Source organism: Megalobrama amblycephala, linkage group LG8, assembly GCF_018812025.1.
Source record: "Megalobrama amblycephala isolate DHTTF-2021 linkage group LG8, ASM1881202v1, whole genome shotgun sequence".
Taxonomy (NCBI): Eukaryota; Metazoa; Chordata; class Actinopteri; order Cypriniformes; family Xenocyprididae; genus Megalobrama; species Megalobrama amblycephala.
In genome coordinates, this window is record NC_063051.1 from 2420647 (window position 1) to 2443487 (window position 22841).

Genomic DNA, 22841 nt, shown 5'->3' on the forward strand with positions numbered 1-22841 from the left:
CACAGCCACTCCAAAGATTACATGCATGTCCCAGTCTGCTGCTGTAGTTCTTGTGTTTCATGCAGTTACATGAAATAATCAACATTACCAGTGATTTGATGTTTAGATTCTGATGCATTCTGGTGGTTTCGACATATTTAGTTATAGTCTAGCCATAAACGCATGTGTCAGCATTACTCAGTATAAACAGTTCCTCATCATTTTTGCTGCACCGTCATATTGGAGTAGAAACATCAGCTGTTATGGAGGATGTGTGTTGTTAGAGTTACATAATTCTGATAAGGACACGTGAATCAGATTTGATGAGGATGAAGGTTCATCATTTCATCCCATTGACTTAACGCTGGTGTTTCACATACTCAGCAAGTTCAAGAGGTTGCTTTATACTGTAAATCCTCAACAAATGTGGTAAACCAATGTGAATCTTACAGTTTACTTGCAATTTAATAGTTCTCTATAAAAATGCTGGGTTAAAAACTGGACAAATGGACAAATCCAGCAATTTGGTTGTTTTAACCCAAAGTATGTTGGAAATTAACATTAATATGTTTAAAAAATGAACATTTATTAATAAGTTTAATGAATAATAATTAAACAATAAACATTAAATTGCTTATTAATACATGTTCACCTTTTGATTATTATTATTGCCTATAGTAATTACGTCTTATTTTTATTTTACAACCTATTTTGGGTTCATTTTAAGTCATCCATAGAGTCATTTTTAAACAATAGTTGGCAAACATTTAACCCAACTGCTGGGTTAAAACAACCCAATCGCTGGGTTTGTCCATTTTCAACCCAACTTGTGTTCGATTAATCCTTCATATATTCATTTACACGTGTACATGGACTCTCTTTAACATTGGCCTGTGACGTTATATGAGTTTTTCTTGGGTAGTCCGGTTGCATTGGTTTTGCTCTATGTTAACTTGCTTATTTGCATATTTACAGCTTGTTTTCTTGTGCATCTGTGGAAATGTCACCATGGACCTATATACATGTTAATATTCAATCAGTTCATATGTTTAATTGTGTAAAAATGTTTCACGTTCATCCGCATATATGTTTAAGTGTCGCTCACTCTCTGAGAGTTGACACACCAAATGCTATTGCATTGCGTTCATTGACAATAAAGCATCTAACTTACTTAAAATGACATCTTGGAATTAGCATAAGAGGTTTGGTATGAGATGCATAAGAAATTAGTCCCACACACAAGCGCTTTAAGTACAAAAACCAGACAAATGTCTTGAAATTAAACATCTGAACAATGTCTTGAGGCGTGGAGAAAAATAATGCACACCCATTTCACATCATGACTGCGGTTGCATTATTTTTCTAATTAATTCAACAGCCCGTCATCAGTTACTCCTTACCTAAACAACGAACTGTAACATGGCATTTGGTTCTTGACCATTGAAAATGGGTAAAATTCAACAATTTAGTCACATTGGGGTCCCAATATCTATGGGACTGAACTATATAGGGCCTTAAAAAGGAAGATTCCAAAAGAAAAGTTTATTAAAAATGAGAATCTAGAAGGATATTAAGATATCTTGAATACTTTTAGAGTTACAGGCATGCAAACTTTGGAAAAGGAACATTTATGGCACTCAGACAGGAATGTTCTACGCAAATGAGATGATGGAAAAACACGAGATATATTTCTAGTTTCAAAATTATTGTTCTTCAGATATTCCTCTTTAAAAGAAAACATTATCATCCATATGCAAAGTGACCCACGTTTGGTTTTTGACCACTGAAAATGTGTACAAATTACTCATGGAGCCGCATTAAGATCTCCATATCTCTGGGACTGAACCATCGAGAGCCTTTAAAATGAAGATACCAAAAGGAAAGTTTGTTAAGAACCAAATTCTAGAAGGATATTATTGAGTTACAGTCATGCAAACTTGAGGCAAAAAACTGCATTTTTGAACGGTCGCCGTTGGCATATAATGAAACAAAGATTGCTAAAGTCAACAGATTTTACTAACATCTACCAATCTCTGTGTAAAAATAAAATAATGATGCTGCCATCTTTGTAAAGTCACTTTTACACCTCTCTAATTTGGCTCCAAATCTCAGGCGATCCTCCTCTACAAAACATTGGATTACTCAGTAAATATACATCTGTGAAATTTAATATTTTGGCTTTCATCACTATTTATGTTTGTCTTTCTACAGAAAAACTGTTGACAAAATCAAAAATATGAGCCGGGGACCTCTGGTTGAGTTGACCCTGAATGGCCCAAGTGTAAAACGTTGCTTTGCGCAGGGTTAAAGTCAGTGTGAAAGTCAGTTAGTGCTTTCTTTGAAATAACAGTGATGGTGTAAATCTCATGTGTAGCTTTTGTTTATGAAGTTTCATTATTAATCTAGAGGCTAAAGCAGTTCTCACACAGGAACCTTCACATCTGCCCTTCTTCAGAGGCTTGATCATAATAACCTCTGCGCTGGGATTGTTTATTTGCCCCACAGGTTAAGCTGAATGGGGTTTGGTGTCAGATATTTTGAGTGCTTCGTTCTCGCGGCCTTTACTTGTACCTTCCTGTACCAGGCGGGAGGAGTGTGTGTGTGTGTGTGTTTGACGGTGAACAGCACTCGCTGCCAGAGCAGTTTGCACAGCAGTAGATGTCCATGAGGTTCTGCATGCGTACGCATTATTCAAAGAGGAGATGCCCCTGCATCCATATTTTCATTCATTTATAGCTTGAAGCCTTTGCTTTTTGTCCACTTTAGTCTTGAATCCAGTTTGTTCTCCTGCTGCGTTGAGACGTTCGTCCAGTGTGAAATATTAATGAAAGCGCAATCATTACTCTAAAAGCACGAGCCAGAAAAAAGAAGAGCGTCCTCCACTTCAGGACCAGACAAGAGATCGACTGCTCCCGTCCACGTTCTTTAATTAGCTTTAAATCTACAGAGAATCGCCCAGCATGTCTTCAATTTAATTTGACATTTAGAAGAGCTGTGGAGGAGATAACAGAGCGGTTACGGCGAGGCAGAGGCTTGTTATTATGAGGTCTGTGTGCGACGCACGTGCCTTAGTGACATAATCGTCATAAAGTTACGACTGATGGCCTCCGTGAGCAGGAAATGTGGATTGACCAGAAGTAAGGAAATGTTGGAGCGTGACGGAGGCGCCTTTGGGAATGTCTTGATAGTCTCTGTGTGTAGAGCTCTGTTGTATTTTTTGGCCCCAAATTCTGTTTTATTTCCATGTTTTCCATTTATCTGGATTCTGTTATAACGGTTTTAAATTAATTGTTAACAATAAGCATAATAGTTTTATTTTTTCAGAGTTGGAATCACTTTCAGAAAAAAAAATTCTAGCTGATGAACGATAAAAACACTGACAGCCAATCAAAATCCATCCTGCTTTCAAGAGCTCGAGCATTTAAAACGACAGACGACAAAACTGAGAATAAACAGAATGATAATATAGTTAAGTTGGCTTGAAAAAGCCAACTTACTGTTATGCTATTTTCTTCTGAGACTAAAATTTCTGACTCCTAACTCCTCCTAGAGCTTTAACTCTACAAACTCCAAGCTTGGCTCAGACCTTCAAACTGTTCTGACTTAGTGTGCTATATCTTTTCTAACTGATCAAACTTACGGTTTTCCTAAAAATGACTGTTAAAGCTTCGGAAAAATCCCATTGACTTTCATTGACGGAATGTTCAAATGAGCCAAGACTTTCAAACTCCAACTGTCAAAATTCAAATTTAAACTACGGAAGCCCATTAGACTCAATAAAGTTGCCATTCTATGTACTATTTCTAATCCATTGAAACTCATTCAAACTCATAAACTCTATCTATCTATCTATCTATCTATCTATCTATCTATCTATCTATCTATCTATCTATCTATCTATCTATCTATCTATCTATCTATCTATCTATCTATCTATCTCATAGCAACCACCCAGAATAACCTAGCAACCACATAGCAACTAGGGCTGGGCGATATATCGCATGCGATCATCACGCGCATTTCGTCAGTAAAGCCTGGCTCCCTGATTACCGCGAAATCGCCATCACCTACTTTCAAATGGAGCGCCATTTAATAGAACCGTAGATCACTGACAAGCTACGCAGTATCGCGTTCATTATCGAAGGCGATTCATCTGCGATAATGAACACGATATTGCGTAGCTTGTCAGTGATCTACGGTTCTGTCTATTAAATGGCGCTCCATTTGAAAGCAGGTGATGGCGATTTCGCAGTAATCAGGGAACCGGCTTTACTGACGAAATGCGCGTGACAATCCCATGCAATATATCGCCCAGCCCTAATAGCAACCACCCAGAACACCATGGCAACCACCTAGCAACCACACAAATCACCCTGGCAACATCCTAGAAACCAGTCCGAGTACCCTAGCAACTGCATAGCAACACCCTAGCAACCACCCAGAATACCTTAGCAGCCGCATAGCAACACCCTAGCAACCACCCAGAATAACTTAGCAACTGCATAGCAACACCCTAGCAACCACCCCGAGTACCCTAGCAACTGTATAGCAACACCTTAGCAACCACCCCAAGTACCCTAGCAACTGTATAGCGACACCCTAGCAACCACCCCAAATACCTTAGCAACCGCATAGCAACACCTTAGTAACCACCCCAAGTACCTTAGCAACCACCTTGATTACCCTGACCTCTATCTATCTATCTAAACTACTAAACTAAAACTTTCAAACTGAAAACGTTTAAAATTGCTTCAAACTTTCTGGACCGACAACTTAAAGTTTGTCTTTTCATCTAGTTATAGTTAACGTGCTCGATGTGAACAGGCCGTAAAGGGTTAGTTCATCAAAAAATGAAAATTATCCCATGATTTACTCACCCTCAAGCCATACTAGGTGTATCCTATGACTATCTTCTTTCAGACAAACACAATCAGAGTTATATTAAAAATATCCTGGTTCTTCCAAGCTTCATAATGGCGAGATTTTGAAGCCCAAAAAAAGTGCATCCATCTGTGATAAAAGTAATCCATATGGCTCCAGGGGTCAATAAAGACCTTCTGGAGCGAAGCGATGCGTTTTTGTAAGAATAATATCTATATTTATAACTTTATAAACTATAATAATTGGCTTCCAGTAGACGGCTGTACGCAATTCTAGTTCTGGCGGAAGAGTAACCTTTGACCTGACGCATAAATATGAATATTTTTCTTCCAAAAACACATTGTTTTGCTTCAGAAGGCCTTTATTAACCCCCTGGAGCCGTATGGATATGGTGTACAGCTCTACTTTTGATTTATTCATCCAAATTTTGCCAAATTCTGTGACATTGCACGTTATACGGTAAATTCCTTCTGTGTTTTTCGCTTTGCAGAAATCGTAGGGCCGTCACTCTTTGAAACTGTGTGTTTTACACAATCATAATTCAGTATTCAGGATTATGTGATTCATTTGCACTTGTTTGTATTGAATGTTTTATTTCTTTACTGTTATTAGAGGTGTGGTTTATAGCTCGAGGCCTGTGGATGGTCTGTCCCGTGTTTTGCGTGGCATCAGACAGTAGAAACAATAGTCTGTCTGTGGACGGTTTGGCGTGGTCACATCTTTCAAAAATAAATGCACAATATTTTTCCTAAATGAGCGGCTTTAGTGATGTCAGCACACAGTGTGTGTGATGAACAGCTGCGGTCACAGTGGCCTGAAATAGACAAAACAAACACACAAGCCTTTCCCGTTTTCCGCTGAGCGCTGCTGGACTGAAGTGTGATTTGAAAGACTGTGAGTTTCATTTGGTTTAGTGCAGGACCCGTCATGGCTGTCGGTTTCCTCTCGGTTCGCTTTGGGTCATGGCCATGGTTTCAGTTTTTGGTTTGGTTTTTGCCTTTTTAAATTCCTTTTATTTTATTTTCCAAATTTTATTTTATTTTACACCCAAATTTTGTTTTCTAGATTCTGTTTTAATAATTTAATGCAGGGTTTTCAGACTGGGGTTTTACAAGGGAACTGCTGGGGGTTTCTATGGAAGCTTGTTTACGTCACTAAATAAAAAAATAATAAAGGTAATCGTGACTTTTTATCTCACAATTCAGACTTTTTTTTCGCAATTGCAAGTTTGCATTTCACAATACTGACTTTTTTTCTCAGAATTGCAAGATTTAAACTCACAGTTCTGAGAAAAAAAGTCAGTCTTTTTTTCCTCACAATTCTAACTTTATAACTCGCAATTCTGATTTTTTTTTATAAAGAATCAGCAAATGCGTGTTATAATGTCCAATTGTGAGGACATTATAACATGCATTTATAATACGCATTATAACATAACATTTTAAAGTCAGAATCGCAAGATATAAAGTCAGATTTGTGAGTTATAAAGTCAGAATTGCGAGATATAAAGTCGGAATTGCGAGTTATAAAGTCGGAATTGCGAGTTATAAAGTCGGAATTCCGTGATATAAAGTCAGAATTGCGTTATAAAGTCGGAATTGCGAGATATAAAGTCGGAATTGCGAGTTATAAAGTCAGAATTGCGTGATATAAAGTCAGAATTGCGAGTTATAAAGTCGGAATTGCGAGTTATAAAGTCGGAATTCCGTGATATAAAGTCAGAATTGCGTTATAAAGTCGGAATTGCGAGATATAAAGTCGGAATTGCGAGTTATAAAGTCAGAATTGCGTGATATAAAGTCAGAATTGCGAGTTATAATGTCAGAATTGTGTTATAAAGTCAGAATTGCGAGTTATAAAGTCAGAATTGCGTTATAAAGTCAGAATTGCGAGTTATAAAGTCAGAATTGCGTTATAAAGTCGGAATTGCGAGATATGAAGTCGGAATTGGGAGTTATAAAGTCGGAATTGTGTTATAAAGTCAGAATTGCGAGTTATAATGTCAGAATTGTGTTATAAAGTCAGAATTGCGAGTTATAATGTCAGAATTGTGTTATAAAGTCAGAATTGCGAGTTATAAAGTCAGAATTGCGTTATAAAGTCGGAATTGCGAGATATGAAGTCGGAATTGGGAGTTATAAAGTCGGAATTATGTTATAAAGTCAAAATTGCGTGATATAAAGTCAGAATTGCGTTATAAAGTCAGAATTGCGAGATATAAAGTCAAAATTGCGAGTTATAAAGTCAGAATTGCGATATAAAGTCAGAATTGCGAGATATAAAGTCAGAATTGCGAGATATAAAGTCAGAATCGCGATATATAAAGTCAGAATTGCGAGATATAAAGTCAGAATTGCGATATATAAAGTCAGAATTGCGATATATAAAGTCAGAATTGCGTTATAAAGTCAGAATTGCGAGATATAAAGTCAGAATTGCGTTATAAAGTCAGAATTGCGAGTTATAAAGTCAGAATTGCGAGATATAAAGTCAAAATTGCGAGTTATAAAGTCAGAATTGCGAGATATAAAGTCAAAATTGCGAGTTATAAAATCAGAATTGCGATATAAAGTCAGAATTGCGAGATATAAAGTCAGAATTGCGAGATATAAAGTCAGAATTGCGAGATATAAAGTCAGAATTGCGTGATATAAAGTCAGAATTGCGATTGTGCGATATAAAGTCAGATTGCGTTATAAAGTGTGCGATATAAAGTCAGAATTGCGTTATAAAGTCAGAATTGCGAGTTATAAAGTCAGAATTGCGAGATATAAAGTCAGAATTGCGTTATAAAGTCAGAATTGCGAGTTATAAAGTCAGAATTGCGGGTTATAAAGTCAGAATTGCGAGTTATAAAGTCAGAATTGCGAGTTATAAAGTCAGAATTGCGGGTTATAAAGTCAAAATTGCGTTATGAAGTATAAAGTTGTGATTTATATCATGCAATTTTGAGAAAAAAGTCAGAATTGTGAGATAAAAAAGTAGGAATCACCTTTTTTATTTTTATTTCATGGCAGAAACAAGCTTCCATAGGTTTGTGAGTTGCTGCAAAGCTAATAATTAATTTATAAAAATGTAAAATTAAAATAAATGAGTAATTTTAAAAACACTGAGGACATTTAAAAAAAGAAAATCCGTGAAAAATCATTGAAATGTTAACTATTATTAAATGATTAAATATTGCATTTTGGGAATCCCTGCTGTAATTAAATTCAGTTTTTTCCCCTTTTTTTCTTTTTTTTAATTGTATCATGAGTTAAATTAATAAAAATTTTTCATATGTAAATTATGAAAGAATCTGCAATTCTATTTTATATACAGCTGTATTTAAATATGTTACAGACAGATATTTTACAGACAGATATTTTACGTAGTTTTACTTCACTATCAACAACAAATCAACAACAAAGCAAACTATAAACAAAATCTGTGCAGCGTCATCAGCGTCTTCTGGTTTGTTCGTATCACGGTTTTGTGGTCACGCTTTCGTTTTTGGTTCAGTAAATACGTATTCAGTCACTATCTGGTTCACGCTTATGAAATCTGAGGCAGATGTGATTGATAACTGATGTTTTAACTGCCAACATCAATCTAATTGAGCATATTTATTATTCATAGAGGCCCTTACAACATTCTGACAGATATTAATCCATAATATTTTTACAGGACCTGCCTGCCAGTCATCATTACAGATGAAAGACTGGTTATCTCTGTTGACTTTCACCTGTCAGGGGTGATTGTGCTGGTAATCACCTCTAACATGATGAGATAAAGCCATCGCGCCCGTGCCGTACATGCCGTTCTGCAAAAGCTTGTGCATTTCTTTTCACTTCCTGTGTGTCTTTCTATAGCTGGCCTGGTTTGGCTGATAACTGGGGAGACACTGACCCAGAAAGAGCCTGAACTAACACTGACAATCACTCTCTCTCTCTCTGTCCTTGAAGGTTGTTGTATTCAGGCAGGATTTCTTGTCCTAGTTGGTGTGGGCTGCGCTTGGGATTCAAGCAGAAACTGTCATTACATGTTAAGTCCTTTGATTCATCTATCTAACTCAGATCACAGGAATCAGCAGAAACAGATGCGGATAAATAGAAATGATCTTCATATAGCTCTTGCCATCCAATAAAGCTTTGTGCTTTGATACTTTAGATGTGAAACAAAGTCTCAGCTTTCAGATTATGTCAATATTGTATCATCATCTTTTTGTTAGTGATGGGCTGATTGTACATTATCCCTCACACACACACACACACAGTTCTTTAAGACCGTTCATGTTTTAAGTTTACTCTGTGTGTTTTATTGCCGTGCCCGTGTCTTTTGGTCTGTATGTGGAGCTCAGGGTCACATGTGTGTCATGAAGAGGTCAGGGGTCAAAACTAAGTTTAAATCCTGACTCATTTTCTTCAGCTGACACACACAGCGGCCTCCTGCTGGAATCTGACCTGTGAGTCAGTGAGTAAATGATTCTGTTCATCTGGAGTCTGTGAATCTTTGAGTTCACAGCTAATCCATTTGATTCACTGGGTATTAATTTGATTCAAAAGCTGATTCGATTCAGTACTGCATCTTAGACAAAAATAAGAAAAACAAAACTAAATACTGGTATTCAAAATCACTTTTATATCTCAAAACCAGTTTATATTTCATTTCTTACCTGATAAGCTTTAATATTCACACACACTAATCACAATTTGATTAAGCGCGCAGCCCTACTTTTGATTTGTTAATACGTGTGTGTGTGTGTGTGTGTGTGTGTGTGTGTGTGTGTGTGTGTATGTATATATATATAAAACATTTTTAAAATTAAAAATAAATATTTTTAAATATGAAACCATGAATGAGTCACTGAATCATAAACACACACACACACATATATATATATATATATATATATATATATATATATATATATATATATATGATTCAGTGACTCACTCATGGTTTCAAATTTAAAATAAATTTGTTTATTTTTTTTATGTGTGTGTGTGTGTGTATATGTATATATATATATATATATATATATATATATATATATATATACATAAAATAAAAAATAAAAATTTAAAAATAATATATATATACACACACACGCACACATAAAAAAAGTAAATTAAAATTTTAAAATAAATATTTTTTAAATATGAAACCATGAGCGAATCACTGAATCATTCATTTATGCAGATTCATTCAGTAATAAACATTAAGAACACTTACAGTACTTTTTGTCCATATAGCCCAGAATCGTAGCTTAATATTTGATTTTCAGGAGCATTTTTACCTTTATAAAGGGAATTCATTCAAAAATACAGATTAATTCATGTATGTATTTTTTTTTTGTCAAATTCTCACATTTTAATCAATAAATTCAATCAGAATTGCGTTATAAAGTCAAAATTGCGAGTTATAAAGTCAGAATTGTGTTATAAAGTCAAAATTGCGAGTTATAAAGTCAAAATTGCGAGATATAAAGTCAAAATTGTGAGTTATAAAGTCAGAATTGCGTTATAAATTCAAAATTGCGAGTTATAAAGTCAAAATTGCGAGTTATAAAGTCAAAATTGTGTTATAAAGTCAAAATTGCGAGTTATAAAGTCAAAATTGTGTTATAAAGTCAAAATTGCGAGTTATAAAGTCAAAATTGTGAGTTATAAAGTCAGAATTGTGTTATAAAGTCAAAATTGCGAGTTATAAAGTCAAAATTGTGAGTTATAAAGTCAGAATTGCGTTATAAAGTCAGAATTGTGTTATAAAGTCAAAATTGCGAGTTATAAAGTCAGAATTGCGTTATAAAGTCAGAATTGCGTTATAAAGTCAAAATTGCGAGCTATAAAGTCAAAATTGCGAGTTATAAAGTCAAAATTGTGAGTTATAAAGTCAAAATTGTGTTATAAAGTCAGAATTGTGTTATAAATTCAAAATTGCGAGTTATAAAGTCAAAATTGCGAGTTATAAAGTCAAAATTGTGTATAAAGTCAAATTGCGAGTTATAAAGTCAAAATTGCGAGTTATAAAGTCAAAATTGCGAGATATAAAGTCAAAATTGCGTTATAAAGTCAAAATTGCGTTATAAAGTCAGAATTGTGTTATAAATTCAAAGTTGCGAGTTATAAATTCAGAATTGCGTTATAAAGTCAGAATTGCTTTATAAAGTCAGAATTGTGTTATAAAGTCAAAATTGCGAGTTATAAAGTCAAAATTGTGTTATAAAGTCAAAATTGCGTTATAAAGTCAGAATTGTGTTATAAATTCAAAATTGCGAGTTATAAAGTCAAAATTGCGTTATAAAGTCAGAATTGTGTTATAAAGTCAAAATTGCGAGTTATAAAGTCAGAATTGTGTTATAAAGTCAAAATTGCGAGTTATAAAGTCAAAATTGTGTTATAAAGTCAAAATTGCGAGCTATAAAGTCAAAATTGCGAGTTATAAAGTCAAAATTGTGAGTTATAAAGTCAAATTGTGTTATAAAGTCAGAATTGTGTTATAAATTCAAAATTGCGAGTTATAAATTCAAAATTGCGAGTTATAAAGTCAAAATTGCGAGTTATAAAGTCAAAATTGCGAGTTATAAAGTCAAAATTGCGAGATATAAAGTCAAAATTGCGTTATAAAGTCAAAATTGCGTTATAAAGTCAGAATTGTGTTATAAATTCAAAGTTGCGAGTTATAAATTCAGAATTGCGTTATAAAGTCAGAATTGCTTTATAAAGTCAGAATTGTGTTATAAAGTCAAAATTGCGAGTTATAAAGTCAAAATTGTGTTATAAAGTCAAAATTGTGTTATAAAGTCAAAATTGCGTTATAAAGTCAGAATTGTGTTATAAATTCAAAATTGCGAGTTATAAAGTCAAAATTGCGTTATAAAGTCAGAATTGTGTTATAAAGTCAAAATTGCGAGTTATAAAGTCAGAATTGTGTTATAAAGTCAAAATTGCGAGTTATAAAGTCAAAATTGCGAGTTATAAAGTCAAAATTGTGTTATAAAGTCAAAATTGCGAGATATAAAGTCAAAATTGCGTTATAAAGTCAAAATTGCATTATAAAGTCAGAATTGTGTTATAAATTCAAAATTGCGAGTTATAAATTCAGAATTGCGTTATAAAGTCAGAATTGTGTTATAAAGTCAGAATTGCGAGTTATAAAGTCAGAATTGCTTTATAAAGTCAGAATTGTGTTATAAAGTCAAAATTGCGAGTTATAAAGTCAAAATTGTGTTATAAAGTCAAAATTGCGAGTTATAAAGTCAAAATTGTGTTACAAAGTCAAAATTGCGAGATATAAAGTCAAAATTGCGAGATATAAAGTCAAAATTGTGAGTTATAAAGTCAGAATTGCGTTATAAAGTCAGAATTGTGTTATAAAGTCAAAATTGCGAGTTATAAAGTCAAAATTGTGTTATAAAGTCAAAATTGCGTTATAAAGTCAGAATTGTGTTATAAAGTCAAAATTGCGAGTTATAAAGTCAAAATTGCGTTATAAAGTCAAAATTGCGTTATAAAGTCAAAATTGTGAGTTATAAAGTCAGAATTGCTTTATAAAGTCAGAATTGTGTTATAAAGTCAAAATTGCGAGTTATAAAGTCAAAATTGTGTTATAAAGTCAAAATTGCGTTATAAAGTCAGAATTGCGTTATAAAGTCAAAATTGTGTTATAAAGTCAGAATTGCGAGTTATAAATTCAAAATTGCGAGTTATAAATTCAAAATTGCGAGTTATAAAGTCAAAATTGTGTTATAAAGTCAAAATTGCGAGTTATAAAGTCAAAATTGTGTTATAAAGTCAAAATTGTGAGTTATAAAGTCAAAATTGCGAGTTATAAAGTCAGAATTGCGTTATAAAGTCAGAATTGTGTTATAAATTCAAAATTGCGAGTTATAAATTCAAAATTGCGAGTTATAAAGTCAAAATTGCGAGTTATAAAGTCACAATTGTGTTATAAAGTCAAAATTGCAAGTTATAAAGTCAGAATTGCGAGTTATAAATTCAAAATTGCGAGTTATAAAGTCAGAATTGCGAGTTATAAAGTCAAGTTTTATTTTTGAAAGAACACTTTAAGTACTTCAATATACCACAGCAAATGTTACTAGCCTTATTAACAAAACCAAACATTACTAAAGGCAAGTGATAGTCAGTAATAAAATCAGAACAAACTTGTTTCTCTTCTGTGTTGTCTTGCTCTTGAACTCGCTAAACATGCAAATGATAAACTTAAACTCTATAATGGTTAAACTTTGCAATTAATCTGCAAATCCCATGCATTCCGAACCCTAGGGCCTGATCCGTACGGATCAACTACGATCCGTCACACCTCTAATATCATCCGGCATCATAGTTTAACATAGTTTAGGATATTGTGTTGTCAGCTTCTGGTGCGTCTGTTTCTCATGCACGTCTTTTCATTAGCGGCGAGTTACAGGAGTCTGTCTTATCTCTGTTCGCTTCTACAGTTTCCCTGAGGAGTTCTTGACTGACAGCGGCCCGACCCGACCGGGATGTAACATTTCTTTATTAACTTGTTCCAAGTGAAGCATGTGTGTGTGTGCGTCAAGTAATGTAATTACTTCCCTTCTTATTAGATCAGCGGCTGCTCTTGTGCGCGTCTCTAATGTTGTTAAGTGCTGAAAACAGCCGGCGTTCAGCCCGAGAGTATCTGCTGCCTCCAAACAAGATCGCCGCTGTTGACACATCACACGTTCACACGAGCGTTAACCTGCGCTAACCCAACCCCGTTGACATTTACGAGTGTTTGTCCTCTGTGGAACGAGTGCTGTATGATATCTGACTGATGTAGATTAGATATGAACCTCTTGTGAATATCCCATCATCCTGAGTGTTTGTTAGTGGACGACATCATGAACGAGATGCTTTACTAATCTGCTCTCAATCATCTGTGGTGATGAAATACACTGATTAGATCAGACATAACCTGTGTGATCCACTTTATTTTCTTCCAAATTGTTCCCAATTGGCGAGTGAGTGAGGAAGGATTGTGTTTGACAAAAATTTGCATATGCTCCTTGAGCAGGTGATGATGTCGTTGGTCCACTTTCTCCAGAGAAAAAGAGTATGTGGATGAGTTCAGAGCTGCAGTGATGTCATGGGGTCACGGGGTCAGACGGGATAATGACTCAGATATTGGAGTTGATTCTTTGTTCTATATGTGCGAGATATTTTTGTCTTGGTTGAATGTTTTCGTATTGGCTGCGGTTTGTGTGACCCATCAGCAGAGGACACGTGTGTGTGTGTGTGTGTGTGTGTGTGTCTTTGATGCTGTTGTCTTCTCAGCACACCTGCACTCTCACTGATGAGTACAGCAAACACACACACACACACACACACACACGTCTCAGATAGGGCTGTGTGATATTGACAGAAAGTGATATCATTTCTGTTATTTTGCCATTGCACGATAATTAGGTGATATATTAGTGAGTGTGTTTTTGTGTGCATTGGCTGGTTTAGGCCTGTCATGTCAGCTGACTCCTAAAGCTTTTCATATTCTGTGCAGTGTTTAGTTCAAATGATCTTTTCCATTAAAGGATTAGTTCACTTCAGAATTCAAATTTCCTGATAATTTACTCACCCTCATGTCATCCAAGATGTTCATGTCTTTCTTTCTACAGTCGAAAAGAAATGAAGGTTTTTGAGGAAAACATTCCAGGATTTTTCTCCATATAGTGGACTTCACTGGGGTTCAACGGGTTGAAGGTTTCAGTGCAGCTTCAAAGAGCTCTACATGATCCCAGACGAGGAAGTAAGAGTCTTATCTAGAGAAACCATCAGACATTTTCTAAAAAAATAAAAATTATTTACTTTTTTATCCACAAATGCTCGTCTTGCAGTGCTCTGAGATGCGCCACGCATTACGTAATCATGTTGGAAAGGTCACGCGTGACATCTTTTTCATTGATTTACCATCTTTTTTGTGTTTAAATGCCGTTTGACTGGCACATTCTCTTTGTAGACACTGGATCGGTACTTTCACCTATGTCATGCATGACCTTTCCAACATGATTACGTAATGCGTGGCGCATCACGCATTTGTGGGTAAAAAGTATATAATTTTTATTTATTTTTTAGAAAATGGGCGATGGTTTCTCTAGATAAGACTCTTATTCCTCGTCTGGGATCATGTAGAGCTCTTTGAAGCTGCACTGAAACTGACATTTGGACCTTCAACCCGAGAAAAATCCTGGAATGTTTTCCTCAAAAACCTTAATTTCCTTTTGGCTGAAGAAAGAAAGACATGAACATCTTGGATGACATGAGGTTGAGTAAATTATCAGGAGATTTTAATTCTGAAGTGAACTAATCCTTTACAGCAGTGATATTTGATTTTCACAACCTGGTCTCATAGGAGAGACGTACCAGTGGGCACGTTTTCGCGAGACACAAAATTACGTACCGACGAGTACGTCTCGCTGCAGTTTCCGACAGAAACGAACGCTAGAGGCCGGTAAAACGTCGATAAGCGCTTTTGCTCATTTTCACGCACGGTTTCAACGACGGCCGGGGTCGGATTATGGATTCGTAAAGACTCGTTTTGGCGTTTCCTCGCGCAATATCATGTCACGACTTCAAAACGCATCTGACCAGAGTGCCCGATTTGTAAACGAACGTACTTTGGACTTTCCGGCTCTACGCGTTTCGCTTTTTTTTGGCTGTAACCAAGCTTGCTCGGTAGCTCAGCCGATACGGAGTTGGGCTTACGGCGAGGAGTCGACTCCCCCTGCCTGGGTACGAATCCCGTGAAAGGCGACTGGCGGCAAAAAAAAGGAAAAAAGAGAGCTCAAAGAGAGATCTAAACGAGCTGAAAAACGGACGCTTCTTACGTCACGTTTGCTTTTGTTAACACTATCGGGTAGGTTTAGGCGTAGTGTCGGTGGGAAGTTATTTTAAAACGCAACGGAGCGCAAATGTCAAATCGAGAACCGTACCGCATTCACGTACATAAAAACGTACCGCATTCACCCTATTATCTGCTCCGGCAAAAAAAAAAAAAAAAAAAAGAACACGCTTTTGGCGCCGCTAAATGGACATTTCAGAGCGAAACTGCAGCAATATGTACTCATTTGTACGTATTTCGCGACTCGCGAAAACGTGCCCACAGGTTTTCGTCATGAGACCAGGTTGGATTTTCAGGGGCAATAATTGCCTTTATAAGGGGAGTTTATTTCTAAATTATCATATTTTGTCAATGTTTTACATTCAATCAATTATATATATATATATAAATTTTAAAATCTGAAACTAATAGGTTGGCGCAAGTCCCGATCTTAATGAGTGAGTCATTGAATCATTCACTCATATGCAGGGCTCCAGACTGCGACAAAATTGTCACGTTTTGTGACTTTTTTCTTGCCTGTGCGGCTAATTTGTTTTTTGTTGCACTGGTGTGACCACCACACTGCCCAGCTGATATAAACTGGCATTTCTGTTGCGTATGAAAAACGTCAAATGGTCGGCGCTGATAGCCTCGTGGGCAGCTCGCCGACATATAGCGCCGTTGCGCTTTGGGCGACCCGAGTTTGAGTCCCGTCTTGCTGACCTTTCCCAATCCCCTCCCACCTCACTTCCTGTCCACTCTATACTATCCTAATCATAATAAAGGCAAAAATTGCCAAAAAAACAAACAAAAGTCAAATGGAAAAACAAAACGAAAGTGGAACGAGACCACGCTTCTCGTTTGAGCTGCGCTTCGCGGACCGCTTATCAGCTCGGAGCAATAATAGACAAAGTTAAAGGTTAAAGATTCTTCATGGAAACTTCGATACCAATAGAGAACCTTTATATGTAAGAGTGCACTCAATGCGAGGTGTGATTTTGTTTGTTTTTTACTCCATGTCACATCATTTGCACAACAATTACAATATTATCGTTAATCACACACTAGTCTTACTTTTTATTGTGGTCTACCAAGTGTGTGACGGTAGGAAGTTTAACACTAATGCTTCTGTAAGTTTCTGATATCACAAACTGATTTACGCATGAGTGACGTCTGTGATAGAGTTCAGAGTAAAGTGTGTGAAAGCTTGTGATGTTCCTGGTAAATATTAGATGGTAATGAATGAATACAATAACGAGCATGTGTGTAATCAATCTCTCTCGTGTCCTGAACGTCACCTTTATGTGACCAATTCAAACATGTGTGTCGTTGTGTCAGTCTTGGGCTAGAAATGGAAAACACGCATCATTCACCTGCTCTGTTTTCTGTTGTTCTCCTCTGGAGGAGAAGCGTGTTCTGAGATGTCTCAGCGATAAGCACAGGAAATGGTGAGGCTTGTTTGCGTGTGCGTGTGTTGATGGCGTCCGGTGGTGACAGGATGTGACAGTTGTGTGTGTGTGTGTGTGTGTAAGCTTTGCCCACTTCATGAGCGGAAAATTGCAGTGCAATAGAGATGAACCTGGCATCTTCATTGTTGATGCGTAAAGCCCACTTTCCTCAGAACGTCTCCGCCTGCGGCACACTCTGCACTTGCTGATAAATGACTGTGGTAAATCCCCAGACATATGGCAGAGAGATGCGCATTACCTTGCTGATGGGTTCATATAGAAGAATCTCAGCTTCCCCCATAAAACAAGCTCCATGTGTTGATGAGTTTCTGAGAGCATTGCAGGATGTTGTGGGAAGGTGTTTGTTGGTGTCTGTCATGTTTCAAGACCAGTCAAGTCTATATATATCTATATCTATCTATCTATGTATCTATTTATCTATATATATATATATATATATATATATATATATATATATATACACACACACACACACACATTTTCTAAAATTGTTTTTGAAAGTCTCTTCTGCTCACAAAGGCTGCATTTATTTGATCAAAAATACAGTAAAAATTGTGAAATATTATTACAATGTAAATCAGCTGTTTTCTATGTGAATATATAGTAAAGTGTAATTTATATCCTGTGATCAAAGCTGAATTTTCAGCATCATTACTCCAGTCTTCAGTGTCACATGATCCTTCAGAAATCATTCTAATATGCTTCATTTATTTGATAAAAAATACAGTAAAAATAGTGAAATATTTTTACAGTGTAAATCAGCTGTTTTCTATGTGAATATATAGTAAAGTGTAATTTATATCCTGTGATCAAAGCTGAATTTTCAGCATCATTACTCCAGTCTTTTGTGTCACGTGATCCTTCAGAAATCATACTAATATGCTGATTTCCTGCTCAAGAAACATTTATGATTATTATCAGTGTTGAAAACAGTTCATATTTTTATGGAAACTGTGATGCATTTAATTTTTTCAGGATTTTTGATGAATAGAAAGTTCAAAAGAACAGCATTTATTTGAAATAGAATCTTTTGTAACATTATAAATGTCTTTACTGTCACTTTTGATCAATTTAATGCATCCTTGCTGAATAAAATTATTTCTTTCTTTCAAGCAAATTTTATTTCTTTTATCCGTGTATTTTTGGGCCAGCAGAAATCTCCCATATGAATTTGTTGATTTGTGAAAAAATAATTGCTAATGAAATGAAATGATGTTGCAGCTCCTCTTTCCCAGTCTGTCAGTAACGCTCTGGGGTGCGTTTCGCCAAAAGCATCGTTAGCCAACAAACATCGCAAGTTCTGTCGTTACTTACATAGTTCAACGATTTGGTGTCTCCGAAACAATAGTTCAAACAAACATTCGCAAACTGCATCGTAAACTTGTGCGAGTTACATCGTTGTTCGGGAAACGCCCCCCTGTTTAGTTCCTCCTTCTGAAAAGCACAATGCGCTCTGATTGGTCAGCTGGAGCAGTGTGTTGTGATTGGTCAAGTGCTTTGAGCTTGTTTGGGAAATATCCCACCCCTTACCATAACCGCCAGTTTCAACACACTACTAACTAGCCCCGCCCCTTTATTCTGCATATGAATTATTTAAATGAGGAAAACTGTGACGTGTTCTTTCCCGGAAGACACTCAAGACTACAATGGAGGCATTTCAGGGAATTCAGAAACAGTGACACTAATATAGAGAATAACACCTGCTGAAGGGACTTTGCAGAGCTTTCTCATGCTCAAACGGCAACATCACACACTAAAGATGTGAATTGCAGAATAGGTGCTTTTTAAATCATGTGAACGATCTGAACGTTTCTTCATTTTTCTCTTGCTTTGATCATATCGTAATACTCAATCTGTCTTCCTCCAGGTTCAGGATGAAGGGTGGAGGTTTGGCAGGGAGGTGCAGTCCCTGCTAGATTCATCATCATACTCCTCATCATCATCATCATCATCCTGCTCCACCTTTCCACCTGCAGCCCAACATGGCCAATCACCTGGAGCTGCTGACGGAGCTGCAGCAGTTGGATAAGGTGCCCAGTCTGGAGCGCCTCCGAGCCGCTCAGAAACGCCGCACTCAGCAGCTCAAGCGATGGGCCGTCTACGAGAAAGAAATGCAGAACAAGAAGCGAAAGGCTGACAAACGCCGCGGCCACGGGAACCTGTTGGAAAACCGTAAAAGGGTTTCGTTTGCGGCGAGCGTCGCTTTGTTGGAGGCCTCTTCGAGGAACGATCCGAGTGAAGGTGAGGCTGGTTCATTTCACCACCGATTTATTCAAACATACATGAAGCACAAGTATAAATATAATGAATATGTAATATATTGTATATATTCATCAAAACACTCCTTTCTAGAGTATCGAGACTATCGAATTTATGGCTTTTCTGAGGGAAATGTAACGTGATGTGACGTCTTTCTGTGGTTGAAACACTGATTGATTTGTATCTTTTGACATTCCTTCTGATGTTCATTCATGTTTATTTGGTGCTTTAACTAGTCGTAAAGAGGAAGAGATGATCGGTTCACACGTCAAATGCAAGTAGAAATCGGCGTGTATGAAACGGTGTCGCTCACCAGTTGGCCGGTAACATTTTTATGAATTCGAACAATGCATGAACATGAGCAAATGTTAACGACGCTCGGGATGGTTGACCGGTCAGCGCTGCATCGTCACGAAAGTTTAAGCCTTGCCAATTTAAATGTTCAAGTGCAAGAAGATGCGAAAGGGAACTCGATTTGTTACCCAGAAAGCCGCGAAAATAAAGACAGCATGCGAGTACTAAACTGAGCTCTCTTTCACGTCCTCTTGCACTTGAGCGGACAAATTCACACAAAATTATGTCAAAAAATAGCGAGTATCCTAGTAAACATAGTCGGTTATGTCTTAAGTGAACGTAAACAGTTGAGAAAGTAAATGCATGTGTACAGTATCAGTATATTAGATCCGTGCATTCGCTCTTAAAGTGACAGCAGCCTAATATTCCTGCAGCTGTCTGTGTTTTGGTGTGTTTCACACAATGCACTTTACTGAATAACTTTTGTAACTTTAATAAGGATTAATAATAATAAGGATGTTTAATTTATACAGTGAAAACTGTGTTATTTTACATTTGCTTAATTAAATTTCTGTACCTGAATAGCTACTTTGAGGGCAAAATTTTCGTTATTTTGGATTTTTTGAAAAACCTACTTTTGCGAACTAGTCTTAGGTTTTTGCCGTGATTTTCCAGAGTCTGATTGTCAATAATTATCAAAAAAAGTTGTAATTTCGAAACGTTAGAAGTGGGTGGAGCCACTTTTAATAAAATGGCTATAACTCGTGAACGGAATGAGATATTTTCACCAAACTTGGCACACCTATGTAAGAGCTCATTCTGTGGTCGTGTTAAAAAGGACACGGCGACTGGCCACTTGGTGGCGCTATAACAGCAAATAAAACATGAAAATGGCTATAACTACTTTACAGTTAGTCCAATCAACTTGAAAATTGGCATGCAGTGTCTTTGTCCGAGGTGCCATGATTGTCTATGAGGACATTGACGTATCTCAAAAAACATGTCCGCCATCGGCCAATGAATTTTGAGCAGCTATCAAACAAGGTTAAGGAGGCCGATCGGAATGAATCTCGCTGGGCCTGTTTGACTCACGGCTCTAGAGGCCTGTGAGAAATTCGAAAGAAATCAGCCACCAGGGGGCGCCTTCACGTTTTTCATGTGCGTAAAGCATTGCATATCGCATGATTTTTCGCACACGCCCACAACATTCATACCACATGGTTGAACTCCTCATTCTGAGCAACTTTGTCTCTAGGACCGCCGCTGTCCATCGAATCGTTCGTTAAATATTGGAGATTATTTCAAAAGCCAACTTTGGCGAACTAGTCCTAGGTTTTTGTCTCAACGTCGATAAAAAAGCTTAAAAAACTATATTTTTACTAATATTTGCTGTAAATGGTCTTCCATCTATGATCAAGATGGTTACAGGCTTGCTAATTAAAACACAATACCTTTTTACCCATGTGCTTATAGGCCTTAAAATGCTTGAACCCCGATAATTGCTGCTCGCAGCTATATTTTCATTTGTATCTTTGTTATATTGTATTTTACTTGTGCTTTCGCTTGTAATTTAATTATTTGTTTTTATGTTATTACCGACTGTTTACTTGGCTTAAATTGGCTAGTAGTTTTAGTTGTGTATTGAGTATTGTGACTGTTGTTTTTCATTGCTGGTAAATTTTCTTAAGTCTTTTATTATCAACCATCTAAGGTTTTTTTTTTAAAAGATCAACATAATTGAAGATCCCAGACAAAAAAGCATCAGCGCATGTGTTCCAACATCTCCATGAACCAGCGCTTTGGTTCTGTTTGCTGCCAGATATTTAATGGAAAGGGTTTGTCTTGCGAGAGAACTGCGAGTGACCTTATAAAGTGTGTTTATGTCTCTGCCAGTGGTGTCGTGTGAAATCTGGTTTCCCTTCGGCACGTCATTTAACAAGGCGTTAAAAAGAGCGCCGTCGCCCTGATTGCTGTGCAGAAATCATCTGAGTGCCGGCTGCCGCCAGAACGCCCAAATTGCTTCTGTGGTCGAGAGCGAGTATGTCGTCGTTGCCACGCTGAGTGTGAGATAATGGCCTGAAAGCAGCGGAAAATGTCTTTTCTGAAAGCCTGGGAACACTGTCTGCCACCAAATGATGAAAATAGCCTTCCCGACAATCAGCTGGCTCTCAGGAGGAAATGAAGTCTGTGACTGCAGGAGAAATCCAGGCTGGATTTGCTTGCGCTTTAATCCCATCAGATTATCAGTGCGGCATAATCTCGGCCTGTGCGATTATGCTCTGTTGATGGAGCTATTTTTTGCCCAGAAGAACACGATGTATTGATTAAGTGTTTTGGAGTTTATTATGACAGATGAACAGATGGTGCTTCTTTATACATGAGCTTTAGATAAATATTTAGTCTGTTTAGTTGGAGCTGCTCACATTAGTTTGATGTTTTCTGGATGGAGCAAAGCTGCTGAATACGATTGAGGTTTTAAGAGGATGTTCGGTAGTTTCCGTTTTTTTTTTAGTTGTGCTGGTCGTGCAGTTTGTGGCTTGTTTTAATGGTTATATTTTACAGCTGACGTATTTTATTAATTCTGACTCATTCCAAACTTTTCTCATATCATTGAATCGATCTCTGTGTGACCTGAAATGAGTGTTTATCAACGCAAACTAATTTGTTAATGAGGAGATAAAATCAGGCTGTTGCTTCTCATATTTACTAATCACATTAAGAGCTGGTAAAGCAGGTCGTGACCTCAGAGATACTGTGGTAAATGAGCTGATGGATGTGTAACAGAGATGCTGCTGACTGATTCATTTAGCAGCAGGAAAATAGTTTAGGTATTTGGTTTTGTCATGAAATTCAGCATACATCTTGTTTCCTGCCGTCTGTCTGTGTAAAGAATAGTTTAATAGATAACACACCAATCACAAATAATTATGCAAATAAATGCAAAACCAGTATTGAAAATATTGAAAACCAGTAAATTAAAATGAAAAAATGCTGCCTTGGCAAATAAATAGCTAAAAGTTTTTTCATAATTTCTTTTAATGTTTATTTTATAGTAAGTAATGCATTTTTATATATAAAATTTCAGTTTTAATTAAGTTTTTAATTAAGTTTTAAGTAAGTTTGTTGTGCGTTTTTGTC

At 36.5% G+C, this 22841-nt stretch overlaps 1 protein-coding gene across 2 annotated transcripts in view; it reads left to right on the forward strand.

The window, feature by feature from the left end:
* The window catches only part of ppp1r16b (protein phosphatase 1, regulatory subunit 16B), a 63669-nt gene that overhangs the window by 7301 nt on the left and 33527 nt on the right, over positions 1 to 22841 (forward strand). Inside the window, exons 1-2 of one of the 2 annotated variants that reach the window (XM_048198657.1) lie at positions 18439 to 18927; positions 19018 to 19391. In XM_048198657.1, coding sequence (XP_048054614.1) covers positions 19133 to 19391 — 259 coding nt within the window. In that variant the 5' untranslated portion in view covers positions 18439 to 18927; positions 19018 to 19132. Of the gene's footprint in view, positions 1 to 18438; positions 18928 to 19017; positions 19392 to 22841 lie in introns of those variants that run through there. The other variant, XM_048198656.1, reaches the window with a different exon arrangement.